Raw genomic sequence first — 16,314 nt, forward strand, 5'->3', positions numbered from 1 at the left:
CTGGAGAAAGCTGGTTTTTCATATTTTTACATCAAGTGAGTTTAATTCTTACTTTTCTTGATAATTTTTATGTTTTTATGACTTTTACAATTAGGTCCATTTGTAGAATTCATTAGTTTTTGATTTTATGGGTGAAATTGGAAGTTACCCTGGATGGATAAGGGAATTTTATGATGAATTATTATGAAATTTAAGTTCTAATTTCATATTAAGGTGGTTTTATTAAGTGATTTTGATAGGAAATGATATTTAGGACCTAATTGTTAAAAAGTTGTGAATTGAAGGTTTCTGTTGAAATTAATAATATAAAAGGTTTTTAAATAGTTTATAATGATAAAATAAAGTGTTAATTGAGAAAAATTAGTTCAATTGATGGGTGAATTGAGCAGGGACTAAATTGTGAAAACTGTAAATTTAGGGGTAAAAGTGTAATTTCGAAATTTGAACAGCATAAATTGTGAAGTGAAATAGAATTGAAATGGATGCTAATGAAGGAATGATTTTATAATTATAGATCAAGAAAACGAACTGAATCGTGGAAAGGAGAAAATTTAAGAATAGTCCCTGAATTTCTACGACTTTTGCAAATTAGTCCAGGTAAGTTCATATGGCAAAGTTCAATATTTTGTTATGAAAATCTTATGATTGTTAAAGTATTTTATTGTTGATGAATACTATCAATTTGCATTAACTAATAAATAATGTGTAACTAAAAGTACAAATTAGTAGGAACAGTGGATTTGAGTGCTTCTATTCTGTGACCCTGATGAATTGACGAAAAATATGTGATAAGTGCGCCCGTTTAAGACCATAGCTGGGCTATGGCATCGATGCAATGTGATAATGTGACTCCGTATAAGACCATAGCTGGGCTATGGCATCGGTATAATGTAATAATGTGATTCCGTATAAGACCATGTCTGGGATATGGCTTCGGTATGATATGTGAACCGTGTAAGACCATGGCAAGGCTATGACTTCGGTGTGTGATGCGTAACAATGTGAAAGTCCATAGTTTACTATGGCAATGTGATAATGAGGCACTCAATTCCCTTATTGTTCCCTAATTTGACAATGAAGTAAATGAGAAATGGGCCTAAGGGAGTTAAATTGTGAGTAGCCATATGGAAATTATTCCAATGAGTTATTAATGAAATTGTGATTTGGAGGATGAAATAGTTAAACTAATAGATATATGATTGTGTACGATATTTGATATGATTTGTGTTTTTATGCCTATGAGCTTACTAAGCTTCAATAAGCTTACTTGTGTGTGTTTAATATTTTTATGTAGATTGACTTGAAGTGAAGTGGGTAGATCGGATCAACACAACAGGGCACACTATTCAGATCAATTCCAGTAGTTTTTGTTTTATGTTTAAAGATTTATATGGCATGTATAGAGTTTGAATGAATTGAAGTAAAGATGTTATAAACTAGTTAACAATATTTGTACTAAAACAGTTTTTGATAAGTAGCAGTAGTTTGACTTTGAAAAATCACTAAAAATAGTATAAATGGAATTAAATAATGAATAAGTTATGGAATCTAATCTTGATGAGTCTATTTTCATATGGAAGAAGCAAAACAGGTATATGAGCTATATTTTATGAGATGTTTAAATTTTTGTGAAATAGGGCCAGAGCAATTTCTGGATCCCCTGTTCTGACTTTGGAAATTCACCATAAATTTTACAAAGATAATTAGAAGTCATACTTTATATGTACAGATTCCTTATTGAGTCTAGTTTTATTAGAGACAAACGGCATAGTCATTAAAGCTCTGTACAGAGAGATATCTGATTCGTAATACACAAAGGTCAGAGTAGTCAAACCCTGAAACAGGGGAGATTTTAACTAATAAACTGTACTAATTGGCTTGACCAAAAATTCTAGAAAAAAATTGGTAACTAGATATATGAGTATAAATTCAGGGAAAATTTACGGATTTGGATTTCGAGTTTTATAACTAGATATATGAATTATTTAGCAACTATGACGCAGTTGGACAACTTGTCTGAAAAGTATGATATAAATTATCTAAATTTGGTTAAGTGCTCAAATAAGTTTAGTAGTGCCTTGTGCTCGACTCCGGCAATGGTCTCGGGTAAGGGGCGTTACAGGAAAAATTACCATTTTGCCCCTAAACTTTCACATATTTACACTTTTTCCTCAAGGCTCGTAAATTAAACCTCATCCTATTTTCTTATGTTTTATGACATGCTGATCATTTTTCCCTTCTATAGCAACATCAAATTCACACTCTAACATGTATTTATGAATATTAGGTATTTTTACCGATTATATCATTTTACTCGTTTTTACGAAAAATCACTTAGCAAAAGTTGTTTAACACAATCTCAAACGTCATATTCTACCATAAAACATCAAAATTCATACATATCATCCATGGGTAAAATTTTAAATATAAACCCTAGCTCAAAATATTGGTAGAAATAGGTAAACCGAGCTACGAGGATTTCAAAAATGTAAAGAACATTAAAAACGGGCATAGAAATCACTTACAATCAAGGCTTTAAAGTGTTGAAACCCTAGCTATGGTGGAGAGCAAAATTCAGCAGCAACTTATGGAGAAGATGATCATTTTTGTGTTATTTTTCCATTTTATTTCATTTAATATCCAAATGACCAAAATGCCCTTCCTTACTAAACTTTCAAAAATTTCATGTCCAATTTTTGTCCATAAACTTAGAAATTGGTCAAATTCCTATTTAAGACCTCCTAATTAATATTTCAAAGCAATTTCATACTAAAAACTTCTAGAATGCAAGTTTTGCAACTTATTCAATTTAGTTCCTAACTTCAAATTAAGCACTTTATGCATAAAATTTCTTCACGAAATTTTCACACAATCATGCAATCATATCATAGACTTCAAAATAATCATAAAATAATTATTTTTATCTCATATTTTGTGATCCAGAAACCACTATTCCGATTAGGCCCTAATTCGAGTTATCACAGAAAGAATCTGTCTAATGTACCTGCTAGGGTTCCAATCAGTGGAACAGGCTCCAATAGCTTTTCAGTATTTTCAAGTGTTTGCCTAAAGACAAAATATAGATTAGGAAAGGTATCGGAAAAAGAAAGACATAAACTAGGAAGTAAGTACGTGAAAATTTTACCAACTACTTGGTGAACTTGTTAAAGAACGGCTCTCTCTTTTTACTTAGATCAAATACTTCAAATCAGCAAGCTCGATTTTAAAGATGTTAAGCCAAAGGTTGATAGTTTGAAAATTATCTAATGATTCTAATTTCTAACATCATCCTTTCAGAGCAAGAAAGATGGAACTGTTGCTTTCTTCCACCCTTCCTTGGTATCGTAAGATGTGATAGAAAGCCCATTCCAATAATGTCCACAGCCACAGAAAGAAATCAAGGAATCCATGATCTAATACCATATCTTCTAATGAAGTTTTGTATTGCTTTTCAAAAGTACTTCTGGAAGAAAAGCAGTGCAGAACAAGTTACTTTTGGCTGAAATTTTTAGCTTTTTGGAAATAAAAACACTTCTGAAAAGGAGAAGCTAAAATTTTTAACTTTTTCTCTCCCAAAAGCACTTTTGGTGCTTAATTACTTTTTCACCCCTCCAATAACATAGTATTTCCCCTTTTTTTATTGGTACTTAATTACAAATGTGTTAAAATAATTAATTAAAAATAAAAAATATTTTTTAAAATACTAATTACAAATATTTTATAGTTGTATTTAAATATTTAAAATATAGTTTATATATTCTAATTAAATTTTATAAATAATTAATATTTATTGCTTAAAAATATTTAAAATTTATATTTTATATATTAAAATATTAACAAGAAGTTATAATAAATTTTTTATATTCTTACTAAAATATAATAATATTATTAATTTAAATATTATTTAAATGTATATTTGTTACTTGATAATAATATGTCTAAAATAGACATTTTATTTCTCAAAAGTACTTTTTGACAGCAATGCTAAACACTCAAATTTTAAATCAAAATTTTCAAAAGCACTTATCCCACACATATTCCCTGAGCTGCTTCTTCATCGTTTGCAACCCATCAATGAGTCTATCATCGACATCGCCAATCCTCTCCTTGACGTCTTCCATGGACTCCTTGAAAGTGACGATTCGATCCTCCAAAGCTGACAACAAGTCCTTTGATCGACTTGCTTTTCTGGCCCTTCCTCGGATCTCCATTGGCTCATTCTGACTAACGACTTCTTTCGACATCCCAACAGTGCTTCGAACCAATAGCTCGGATACCACTTGTCACGAGGCTAGACCTTTCGTCTCGCAATCAGTGCGGCCTTAGGTGATTCGCTCGTCCAAACTCGCCTAAGTCAGCCTTTACTCGAATGAGGATTTCTTAAGAACTCCTCCAAGGCACCAAATCGAATAGCGGAAGCAAACTTATGCCAAAAGAAGCAACCAAAGAACAACAGAAAGCCACAGAAAAGATCGCACACAAGATGTTTGAGTAAATGCTCTCAAAATTCTATTACTCTTAAGAACTCTCAAATACAATGGATGATTTACAAGTGAGGGGGAAGCTCTCTATTTATACTTGAGCTCCCCAAAACCGACGGACAAGATACATTTACATTGACGGTCGAGATTAACCATATCCCATGATTTAAGGGATTTACAAGATATCCCTAAGTGGCCTCGTAATAAAGAGGACCTTCCCGAGAATAAATACAGCTCTATTAACACACTTCTCCGATAAAATCATAGAGAGAGTACGCCTTTCAATAGTTGAAGCTGTAAAAGGAAAAATTGCAAATTTTGGTGAAATTTCCCCATTAATTTAATATAAGTAATAAATCACGAAATTTTAACAAAATAATCACTTTGAGGCTTCATAATTGCATGCTGTTGTTTACTTCTCTGCACCCATAATGGGTCAGATATCATCCAAGCACTCTCTCCAAATCGGCTCAAAAGGGAAGCCCCCAACTTTATATTGTAAACTTGTATCATCAGAATCTTTCCAACATTTGGTGTCTCTCCTCCATGCAGAAGCATTTTATATCCACAGTTCTGGCATAAAGCTAATCTAACCGTCACACTTATATACAGCAACTACCAAATTACTAGGTGAAGGCTTAACACCAAAATATTAGAAACAATAGCTTAGGTGAAGATTTAGACTTTGCTCGGTATGGTGGAAAGAAAATTGGAAAGATAGAAAATTGAAGGGATAAAAAACTAGAAGGATGGAAAGCATAAATTTTCTTTCCATACGTGTGATTGGAAGGAGAGATGGAAAAATGGAAAGAAAAATGAAAGGCTCATCTTTTGGAAGGATTGATTTTTATGTATTGGGATGGAAAATAGTGATCTTACTATTTTCTTTTCTCTCACTTTGCTTTCCAACCAAGCACACTCAAAATTTATTTTCCTTTCACTTTTCCCCTCTCTCCCATCCCTCCACTTTTCCACCCAACCAATCACACACCATTAAAGTGGATATCTCAGATGATGAATGTTTCTTACTTGGTAGCTTCCTAACAGCAATAAAACTCCATCTCTTATCACCATAGTATTGCTCTGCCACAACTTCAACCAAAGTTCCCAAGTCCTTTAGTGCAGATATGTACAACCCATAAGGGAATGACAAAGGGTCAGCCAAGCCAGTATGGCTCTCTTCAGGGGCAGTATCGATTATATGCTCGTTGATGGCAGTGAGTGTGCCCAAAGTTGCAGTTACTGCATAAGTGTACCAAATTGTTCAGTAAGGGAAAAACTACAGACAACGAAAAAGAAGATACAACTTGAGGAAAACTTTTCATCTTCTTTACTTAGATATGCAGACACCAAAGAAGAAGGGGATGGGGATGCCACATTTAAATATTTAATTGGATCCTAATTCCTAATAAAAATATACTCAAAACACTACAATTAAAGTGCTGTGTGCTAATACATTTCTTTCTCAGCTTCAGAAGCAATCAATTAGATGATTAGTTTAAATCAAGTAGGGGGAAAGGGTAGGGGAACTCTTTATCAGTTTCTAAGCTATACATAAGTATGCAATGTTACCAAAGTTTCACAAAAACCTGCTTCTGGACCTATCTGTGAATTGGAGAACCTTTCAGGAAGCAGCCATGTCAATCCCTGTAGGACAAACTTCAATAACAGCATAAGATACCAATACTCAAAATTCAGAACACAGTCCAAAGTCTTTCACAAAACCTTGCTTGCATTACAAGCTCAAACATAAAAATCCATAGTCCATAAATACCAAAAACTTGGGAGATATATTATCCACAATGGTATCAAATATTAAATCTACCAGAGCTGCTAACTGGGAAACTGCAAATTTGCAGAGATAATCATGGTATACAATTACGCTCCATTTAATGAGAGCTTTCTGATCCAATATCTCAAATAATACATGTAAAAGGCAATTTCTTTGTTCTTTTCATTTAATTTTGCGTTGCAAATTGATGTTCCTTCATTTTGCATTTCATTTATGGCAAAAGAAGGTAGAGACAGTAGCCAAAATTTAGACAAGCATAAATGAAACAGAGAAAGTCAGCCACTCTAAACTAATCAACCATATAAGATTCTAATATTTGGCAGCACAAGCAGTAACAATAGATTTAATGCACTTGAACGTTTCAAAAACCAAAATTATAATCGTCATCAACTTAGAACAATATAAAATTAGCTATAACCTGCCGAAACAAGTGGAAAAAAAATATACATAGAGAAAAGCTTACATTGGCAAGAGATTGCAAGGAGTGCACATAGTCTTTGTTCCTCCTAACCCATGTCTTATAAGCCTCCATTGATTAACAAACTTTAACAAGTAATCAAAAATTAGAAATTTCAAAACACCAACTCGTTGAGTCACAAACAAGCCATTTCATGGTCAATCTTTATCGAAATTTGAAATTTTGGAAGAAACCCAGATTAGCAAACAGCCAATCAATCAACTTTTTTTTTTCATTTGGCAATTTAAACGTAGACTTTTGATTCTGCAGAAGATAAACGGAAGTATTTACGAGAAGTCGAAGACGGAAGGGGTGTATCGGAAAAAAGCGAATGAGGAGGGTGCGCCTCTTTGTGTACTTACCAAAATTGTGTGTACATTGTACTGTAATGTAGGATATCACTGGTTTCAGTTACGGTCTGTATTTTTCGATGAACCCAATTGATGTAACATAGCACGAATTTTAGCTGCGGGGATATAACACTCTTGACTAGAGGTGATGGAAACAGACTATCCATCTTTTATCTCTAAGGGTGTGATTAGATAGAATGATGCGTGTATTTGTTATTAGTGTAAAAATAATATTAATAGTAAAATTAGATATTCTAATAATATGTGTAAAAATAATGCTACTTTTTGTATTTAAATGAGTAAGCATTGACTACAATAATCTACATATAATTTCATATTGATATGATATTATTTATTTTATATGTTAATCTTAACAAATGTTTTTTAAAAATATAAAAATTAAAAATATTTACAATTTTAAAAAATTATAAAAAAATTAAAAAATAACATGAAATATATGTGTATTATTATTTGAATTGTCATATTTGAAATTTTAATATTTTAGTCCATATTCTCATAAAAAAAGAATTTGGTTAACTATTAAATTAGATTTTTTAAAAAGATTAAAGACCAAATTTAATTAAAAAAAATAAAAATTAAACAAAATATAAAAAGATTGAGAGAAGGCTTTATATTTTGTTGAAAATATTTTAGTAAATGGACAAGAATGAATTAATTAAAGTGTTTGTTAAAGAGAAGCCCATTTAGAAATAATTGAAGCCCAGCAATGACTAGACCAAAGAACGACGCGTTGAAAATGCATCTGACCCTTCTTGAGTTTGATTTTAGCGTGAACGCGAAGTCAAAACGGCACCTAGTAAAATCACGAATTGTTTTTTTTTTAATTTCTGCAAAATTGGTTCAAAATGCATTTGATCCTTGAGTTTGGGTAAGATTTGTAACCATATTTTTCGGTTTTGTGTTTGCTTGAAATTGCGTTGTTCTTTTTCTATTTTGATCTCATAAAATCTTCTCTACTTATTTAGGCTTTTGGTTTTGCTTTTAGTCAAAATCAAATAGAATTGCAGCTTTTTGGTACTTTAATTCTTTATGTGCAACAATCAATCAAAATGGTGACAAAAATATAAGAAAAATCATGCGTTTTGCTTAAAATGTCCTAATTTTGCTCAAAATCGGTTGCTAACGAAGTTTCTTTTTTGATCTAATAACCCAAGTTTATTTTACTTATTCTTGCTTCTGTTAATGTTTATTAATTGATTGATACAGTGGAGGCTTAGAGCTTTTATGTGTGAGTCTGTTGAAGTTCACAACGTGAATTTTGATCTGCCTAAAGGAATTGATAAGGTTTGCTTTTTTTTTTACAAGAACTCAGGATGTTTTAAGGTGCTTAATTTATGAGGAATTTAATGTAGCATATACCTAAGCTGACTCATGGTACGTATTTTCTGAGTTAAGCATGAAGGATTAAGTAGCTTGGATTCGTACCAATTTGATCAAGGAGAGACCTGAAATGCTCATGAAAGGGGAGTCTGTGTGAGTGTTTTAAAAGTTTAGTCTTTGAATTAGGATTGTAATTCTCCGTTGAAAGTTTAGTCTTGGAATTAGTTTTTCACTTGAATTCCCCGTTGAAAGTTTGAAACTGAGAAACACAGTTGAGTTTGGGTTTCTTTTTTTTGTTATATGTATGAAGAACAAAGTTTCCTTGGTTTTTTCTGTTGTTTACTTGATTTCATACCTTCTAATTTGATATAAGAAATGGACAATAACCCACACCAAAATCCTTACCCTTATCACCATGGATACCCTCCTCCAAATCAAGATCCATATGCGCCTCCGCCATATCAATACCCTTATAACTCTCCCCAATATCCTCCTGCACTGCATATGTATCCACCCCCAGCCCATGCCCTTGCTGCAGCTCCCATTGACTATGGACATTCTCATTCTTATTCTGGACCAATTCCTTATCAATATTCACACCCAATACCTCCAAATTCTTCCCAACCTGCTCCCCAATATCATGGTAGTTTTCAGTATGGTTCAACTTTTAATCCTTACCAGCAATCCCTATCTGGTCATTACCCACCTCCAAAAAGTAACCCGCAATCATCCTCCACTTATCAGCAGCCTGCACAATATCCTCCTCAATCATCCTCCTCTTATCAACAACCTGGACAATATACTCCTCCTGAAAGTAATTCTGAGCTTCTCTCCACACACATTAGCTTCTCTGGTCATAACCAGCAAGACAGTACAAGTTCCTTAGCAGCAAATACGGGAAGTGCTTCACCTCTTTACCCGCGTTTGGATCATCAGTTGAGTAATTCTGAGCTCCTCTCTACACACAATAGCTTCTCTGGTCATAACAGGCAAGACAGTACAAGTTACTTAGCAGCAAATTCGGGAAGTGCCTCACCTGCTTACCCGCTTTTAGATCATCAATTTAGTAATATGCATTTGTCTGGTAGCCATCCGTCAGCTCCTGCATCACCTCTGGCACCTTTGGGGCCTCCATTGGCCGCTGCTACTTCAACACCTGATTATGCAAGTGAATCTAGTAATTGGGAGGGGCTTAGTTTAGGCCGAGCTGATTCGGCTAATCACTCTACTTTTTCCCATAACCATTCATTTAATGGATCACAAAAAGGGCAGGGTATGCAGATTGTACCTTTCCAGAAAGGTTCATTGAGAGTTTTGCTTCTACATGGAAATTTAGATATTTGGGTTCTTGAAGCAAATAATCTTCCCAACATGGATATGTTCCATAGGACTTTAGGCGATATGTTTGCGAATTTTTCTTCAAATATCTCAAAAAAGGTTGGAGGGCGCTCGGACGAGAAGATTACAAGTGATCCTTATGTCACAATTGCAGTTGCTGGTGCTGTTATAGGAAGGACTTTTGTGATCAGCAATAATGAAAACCCTGTCTGGATGCAACATTTCAATGTCCCTGTTGCACATCATGCCGCTGAAGTGCAATTTGTTGTTAAAGACAGTGATATTTTGGGGTCAGATATTATAGGAGTTGTAGCAATTCCAGTTGAGCAGATATACGCAGGGGGAAAGATTGAGGGAACCTACCCGGTTCTGAATGCTGCTGGAAAGCCCTGTAAGCCTGGAGCTGTTTTGAAATTATCAATTCAATACACACCAATGGAGAAATTGAGCTTCTATCATCAGGGTGTTGGAGCAGGTCCTGAATATGTGGGGGTTCCTGGTACATATTTTCCTCTTCGGAAGGGGGGTAAAGTGACTCTTTATCAAGATGCCCATGTTCCTGATGGGTGTCTTCCAAACATAAAACTCGATCAGGGGATACACTTTGTGCAAGGAAAGTGTTGGACAGACATGTTTGATGCTATTCGTCAAGCCAGGCGCTTGGTTTACATTACAGGGTGGTCAGTTTGGCATAAAGTTAGGCTGGTGCGCGATGTTGCTCCTGCTTCAGATTGCACTTTAGGTGATATTCTTAGGTCGAAGTCCCAGGAGGGAGTTAGAGTGCTACTTTTGTTATGGGATGATCCTACTTCAAGAAGCATATTGGGGTACAAAACGGTGAGTAACTTATTATTGCGTTATTTCTCATACATAGTAGCTTCATTGTTACCAGTCGTGTTGGCAAAGCTGGGACCTTATTGCCTATCATCTGAATGGTAAGTCCGTTCATGGTTAACTAGGTTCAATATAATGAAGTGTTTAAACCTAATGACAATACAAGTAGATGGTGATCATTGTGCGTATCAGATTAATGGAGAAGTGACATGTTCAAAATGAATGATAACAATGAGAGTATGTAAATTTTGATCACTTCATGTGTACTATTATTACACCTTTTTTTGAAGATAGGAGTTCATCACTTTTTCAACATTGAAAAAAATTTCTTATTATGGTTGTTAATTAACATCTTTAAATTGATAATACAGGAAGGAATAATGGCTACCCATGATGAGGAAACGCGCAGTTTTTTCAAACACTCTTCGGTGCAAGTGTTACTTTGTCCTCGCATTGCTGGAAAAAAACATAGTTGGGTCAAACAAAAGGTTTGGTCGAAACAACCATTTGTTTTAACTATTCTATCTCATAAATGCTTTCCTAACTCTGCAAATTTGTCCACTTCAATTTGACATCCTTAGACGTTACCGCTAGATTGTTGTACTATGGGGAAATCATTATCAGCCTTATTAAGATTCTCGAGTCACAGTTTGCACTATTGTTGTACATGTGGTGGTTGCACTTTGCAATTTACTACCAACCATGTATTGGCAAGATGTTTGGCAATCAGAAAGTGTATTTAGCTTAGATATTTCATAGTTCTCAAAAAAAAAAAAAATCTAGCTTCTTAATTGCCTAAAGTAGTATTTTCAACTTTTTATATCTATGAGTTTCACTTCCAAACTTTGACAGAGTACAGTTGAATGAGGGAAATACCATAGGTTTTTCAGATCCCTTTTATGGTTATATATTAAAATAATTCATAGACCAAATTCTAATTCCATTTTTGTATCTATACCATAATGGTGATCAACCTTTCAAAAAAATAATCGGAGCCCTTCTACTTCATGTTACTGTTATCTCATTTGAATAGGGACATAGTTTTGTTGTCTAAATTTGATGGTGAATACCATTCTGCAATTTTGTTTTTGTTTTCCTTTTTTAGTGGATTTTAAATTTCTCATAGGCCTGTGAAATAGCAAATCTTTTAGTTCGTATGCTAAATGTCTTGTTATCAGTTCTATTTATTGGTGGTGGCTGGTACATCTTAGGAGGTTCAAGGGGATTGGAACCTTGGACATTAACTCTCCTGAGAGTAAACACTAAGCCATCCCTAGATTATTGAGCTTGTTATATGTTGTCCTGTTCCTTATGTTTGGCTAAAGCACTATGTTTTTCTAATGTAATTAATCATCAGGAAGTTGGAACGATTTATACACATCATCAGAAAACTGTAATTGTGGATGCTGATGCTGGGAACAATCATAGAAAAATTATTGCTTTTGTTGGCGGCCTTGACTTATGTGATGGTCGGTATGATAATCCAGATCATGTTTTATTTAGGACACTTCAAACATATCATAAGGATAACTATCATAATCCAACATATACGGTAACTACTTACAATTCTTGTTCTTTTGTTTTATGACATTTGGACAGCTGCAAATACAGCAGTACTCTACCGCAGTATATAAGGTTACCTGCTCATTATTTAATTGCAAATTACTTGAGCAGGGTTCTACGGTTGGTTGTCCAAGAGAACCTTGGCATGATATGCACAGTAAAATTGATGGCCCAGCTGCATATGATGTTTTGGTCAACTTTGAGGAACGTTGGTTGAAGGCAGCCAAGCCTCACGGACTTAAAAAACTAAAAAAGCCCTTTGATGATGCTTTGCTGCGGATAGAAAGAATTCCTGACATTATGGGAGTTTCTGATTTTACTGAGAATGAGAATGATCCAGAACGTTGGCATGTTCAGGTAATTTTGCTACTTGATCTTGGCTTTTGTCATAAATGGGTTAGTCTAGTGGGTGAAGTTCAAATACGTCATAGGTTTTTCTTGGTGAATGTGATTTTCAAAAATTGCTTTGACTTTGACTTTTTAGTTTTCTACAAATGGATTGTTTTTATTTATTGTTTTGGGGCCTCACATGCAGATTTTTCGCTCGATTGATTCAAATTCTGTTAAAGGCTTTCCGAAGGATCCAAAAGATGCAACAAGCAAGGTAAAGAGAAGGTTGCCCTTTTATTTACTTTTTCTTTTACTTGGGCTTAATTATAAATTCTTAGGGTTTCCAGTGTAGAAGCTGACTGATTATTGTTTCCATGACAGAATTTGGTGTGCGGTAAGAACGTCCTTATTGATATGAGCATACATACAGCATATGTGAAGGCCATTCGTGCTGCCCAGCATTTCATTTATATAGAGAATCAGTATTTCCTTGGATCCTCTTACAATTGGAGCTCTTATAAAAATTTAGGTAAGACATAAATTAGATTTTGATGGTTATGTTTTGTTGCTAAAGTAAGAAGGTTGCATGGACCTTGCTTTGCAATAGCAATTTTGGAATGCTTGGATGTACGAGTTATGCATTTGAATAAGGTTAATATACGGAGTTTGTTGGGGCTCAGTAAATATTGGTTCAATCTTTGCGCCAATACTATTCATTTCTGTTTGAATTAGAAAGTGGTAAAAATCTTAGACTTCGATATATATATGTATAGAAGAAATAAAAGTAAAAAGATGAAGAACTAAACTTTTTGGTAAACATATCAGTCAGATTATCAATGTATCAAGTCCATGTGCTAAATACTAATATGAATATTTTGTTAGTCCTATTTGTTCCTGGCGTTATCTGATATTTCTTGTGTTGGATGCTTTATGGAAATTTTCATGGGAATAATAAGGCATTTGTTCATAGTTTGGTTCGGGACGCAATAACCTTGCATCTTTTCATAGGTGCTGACAACTTAATTCCAATGGAAATTGCTCTTAAGATAGCCAGTAAAATTAAAGCAAATGAGAGGTTTGCTGCATATGTTGTTATTCCAATGTGGCCAGAGGGTGTTCCAACAGGCGCTGCCACTCAAAGGATTTTATATTGGCAGGTAGAGTTTTAATAAAAACTTTTTGTTAAAATTTTTAAAGCTTTGACTGTATTATTGTCATCATTTTTAGAATTCATCAAGATGTCTGCTTTGGAGCAAGTCCTACACAAGCTTTTGCTTGACACTGTTGGTTCATTTCGAGCATTAAGACTTTGTTTATACTGCTTTGGCATGAATTCTCTGAGAATCATATCTTTTTGTCTTAACTAAAGAATTGTGATTAAAACTAGATATTAAAAGGCCATTGATCTTGAATTGTGGCTGTCATTGCAGAACAAAACCATGTCAATGATGTATGAGACTATTTACAGGGCTTTGGTGGAGGCTGGGCTTGATAGTACTTTCGTGCCAGAGGACTTTCTTAATTTCTATTGTCTTGGCAATCGCGAGCTTGATGGATATCAACCTCCTGTTGACGAAAGTCCTAAGGCTGCCAATACTCCTGAGGTACTCTATACATGTCCCTAAAACCTTTTTTATTTTTGGTAGTTCAACGTCTTGGGCATTATCATGGTATTCTAAGACCCTCAAACCTGACCCAAAAGCTTTTGCCAGGCTTCCAAGGTGGATAAGAGCCATGATTGAATATCTCAAGCATAACCCTGAAGTTCTTACACTAGTAATATATTTTTCTGGTTTTTTTGCATTCCAGGCTCTTAGTCGGAAAAGTCGAAGATTTATGATCTATGTCCATTCAAAAGGTATGATAGTTGATGATGAGTTTATAATAGTGGGATCTGCCAACATCAATCAACGCTCCATGGAGGGTACCAGAGACACTGAGATTGCAATGGGAGCTTACCAACCTCAACATACTTGGGCAGCAAAACGTTCTAGTCCACTTGGACAGGTAACCCTCTCAATTACATCCGTATTAATGATACAATTCCCTTGTTAACTTAATGAACCATGTGATCCTGGTAACACAAACACGGCTGTTTCTTGTATTTTCGCCATTATATGCCTAACTGTCTGTTGTTTATTATAGATCAATGGGTATAGGATGTCATTATGGGCGGAACATGTTGGAGTTGTTGAGGACTGCTTCGCTCGACCAGAGAGCCTTGAGTGCGTAAGACGGATTAATCAAATGGCTAAACTGAATTGGAGACAATTTGCGGCGGAGGAAGTGACAGAGATGAGAGGGCATTTGCTAAAGTACCCGGTTGAAGTGGACCCCAAGGGTAAGGTCAAGCCCCTTCCTGGATCTGAAAGTTTCCCTGATACTGGAGGAAGCGTTGTCGGTTCATTTATTGGCATACACGAAAATCTTACAATTTAACCAAATTTGTTACTATATCTACTATACAAATAAAGTTTCGAAACTATAAATGAAATATTTATTTATATTCTATAGTTTTAAAATTCCATTTTATACAAATTTGTATAGTTAAATCCAAAACAAATTTTGTACTTGCCTATATTCATCGTTTCAAATAGAAATAATCTTTGTTCTTTTGTTAGCATCTTTTTTCCTCTGTTAATGTTTTATTTAGTATTGTTGTTGTCACGTTTTTCATATTAAAAAAATCTAATGACTAAAATCTTGACAGATTTAAAAAATATATTATTTTGATATTTAAAAATTCCTTTTTTTCAATTAAAAATTCTTCAATTATTAATATAAAACTAGATGTGTATTAGTTTAGTTTATAAAATTATTTTGTTGGTGTTGGGCTCATGGTTTCTTTTGTGAATACATAAACATGAACGGTTAAAAGCGTGGAGACCTTTTTTTTGGGGGGGGGGGACCGCAATGAAAATTGAACTTCGAGAGTGAGTAAGCTGTAGGCCCACACGCTGGATCTGACCGCCGAGTTAACCGTAGGGACCAACACCTTGGGAACAATGCAAAAACGGTCCCTTTGGGTCCACCCATTTCTTCCCTATTGGGTCCCACGCCCCACATCACATGACATGACAGTGGGATAAGGTGGCCCCTTTGGCCCATCACAATGCACGGTACGGAATGCCCCCTTCCCGCCTGCTTTTTTGGTTCCAGTGTTGACCCACAACTTATGTGGACGCTCATTATGGCGCGGCGGGTGCCGCCGTTACTGGCGGCACGGGTAAAGGGTCACATATCATCCTTGCACCCTCTCCAGATCGGCTCAAAGCAGACAACGCCCTTTCTTCAAGATTGCACGAGTTTCGGCCATTGTGCAATAAAAAATGTCCACGATTCCCATTTAATTGGATCCTAATGAAAATATATTTAAATCACTACAATTAAAGTGCTGTGTGCTAATACATTTCTTTCCAAGCTTTGGAAGCAATCAATCAGATAATTACTTTAAATCAAGTCGGGAGCAGGGTAGGTGAACTCTTCATTAGTTTCTAAGCTACAAAGAAATAGCCAATTTTACCAAAGTTTCACAAATACCTGCTTCTGGCCCTGTCTCTGAGTTGGAGAACGTTTCAGGAAGAAGCCGTGTCAAACCCTGTAGGACAAATTTCAATAACAGCATAAGATAGCAACACTCTAATTTCAAAATACAGTCCAAACTCTTTCACAAAAGCTTGCTTGCATTACAAGCTCAACCTTAACATAAAAAACCATAGTTCATAGATTCCAAAAACTTGGGAGATGTACCATCCACATTGGTGGAAAGACTGCAAATTTGTAGAAAATCATGGTTCTTACTAATAAAATAACGTTTCATTCAGTGAG

General features: G+C 34.8%; 2 protein-coding genes across 3 annotated transcripts; one reads left to right on the forward strand and one right to left on the reverse strand.

Moving 5' to 3' along the window:
- Positions 1-3,959: 3,959 nt before the first annotated feature.
- On the reverse strand, positions 3,960-7,233 carry LOC107957276 (peroxisome biogenesis protein 16). 2 transcript variants are annotated; one of them, XM_041080905.1, is made up of 4 exons: positions 6,071-7,233; positions 5,511-5,723; positions 4,865-5,065; positions 3,960-4,775 (listed from the first exon to the last, which is right to left on the reverse strand). In XM_041080905.1, exons 1-4 carry the CDS (start codon positions 6,153-6,155, stop codon positions 4,657-4,659), a joined length of 618 nt encoding a protein of 205 aa, XP_040936839.1. In that variant the 5' UTR covers positions 6,156-7,233; the 3' UTR covers positions 3,960-4,656. The 2 variants fall into 2 exon arrangements, 1 of the variants encoding a protein (XP_040936839.1); XR_005904794.1 differs by having other exon boundaries at positions 4,865-5,054; positions 5,511-7,233.
- A 657-nt stretch (positions 7,234-7,890) lies between these two features.
- LOC107957274 (phospholipase D gamma 1-like) lies at positions 7,891-15,041 on the forward strand. The gene is made up of 10 exons (NM_001398473.1): positions 7,891-10,596; positions 10,965-11,081; positions 11,951-12,145; positions 12,268-12,513; positions 12,692-12,760; positions 12,868-13,015; positions 13,495-13,643; positions 13,917-14,090; positions 14,296-14,493; positions 14,632-15,041. Exons 1-10 carry the CDS (start codon positions 8,797-8,799, stop codon positions 14,923-14,925), a joined length of 3,390 nt encoding a protein of 1,129 aa, NP_001385402.1. The 5' UTR covers positions 7,891-8,796; the 3' UTR covers positions 14,926-15,041.
- Positions 15,042-16,314: the final 1,273 nt, after the last annotated feature.

Source organism: Gossypium hirsutum, chromosome A11, assembly GCF_007990345.1.
Source record: "Gossypium hirsutum isolate 1008001.06 chromosome A11, Gossypium_hirsutum_v2.1, whole genome shotgun sequence".
NCBI lineage: Eukaryota > Viridiplantae > Streptophyta > Magnoliopsida > Malvales > Malvaceae > Gossypium > Gossypium hirsutum.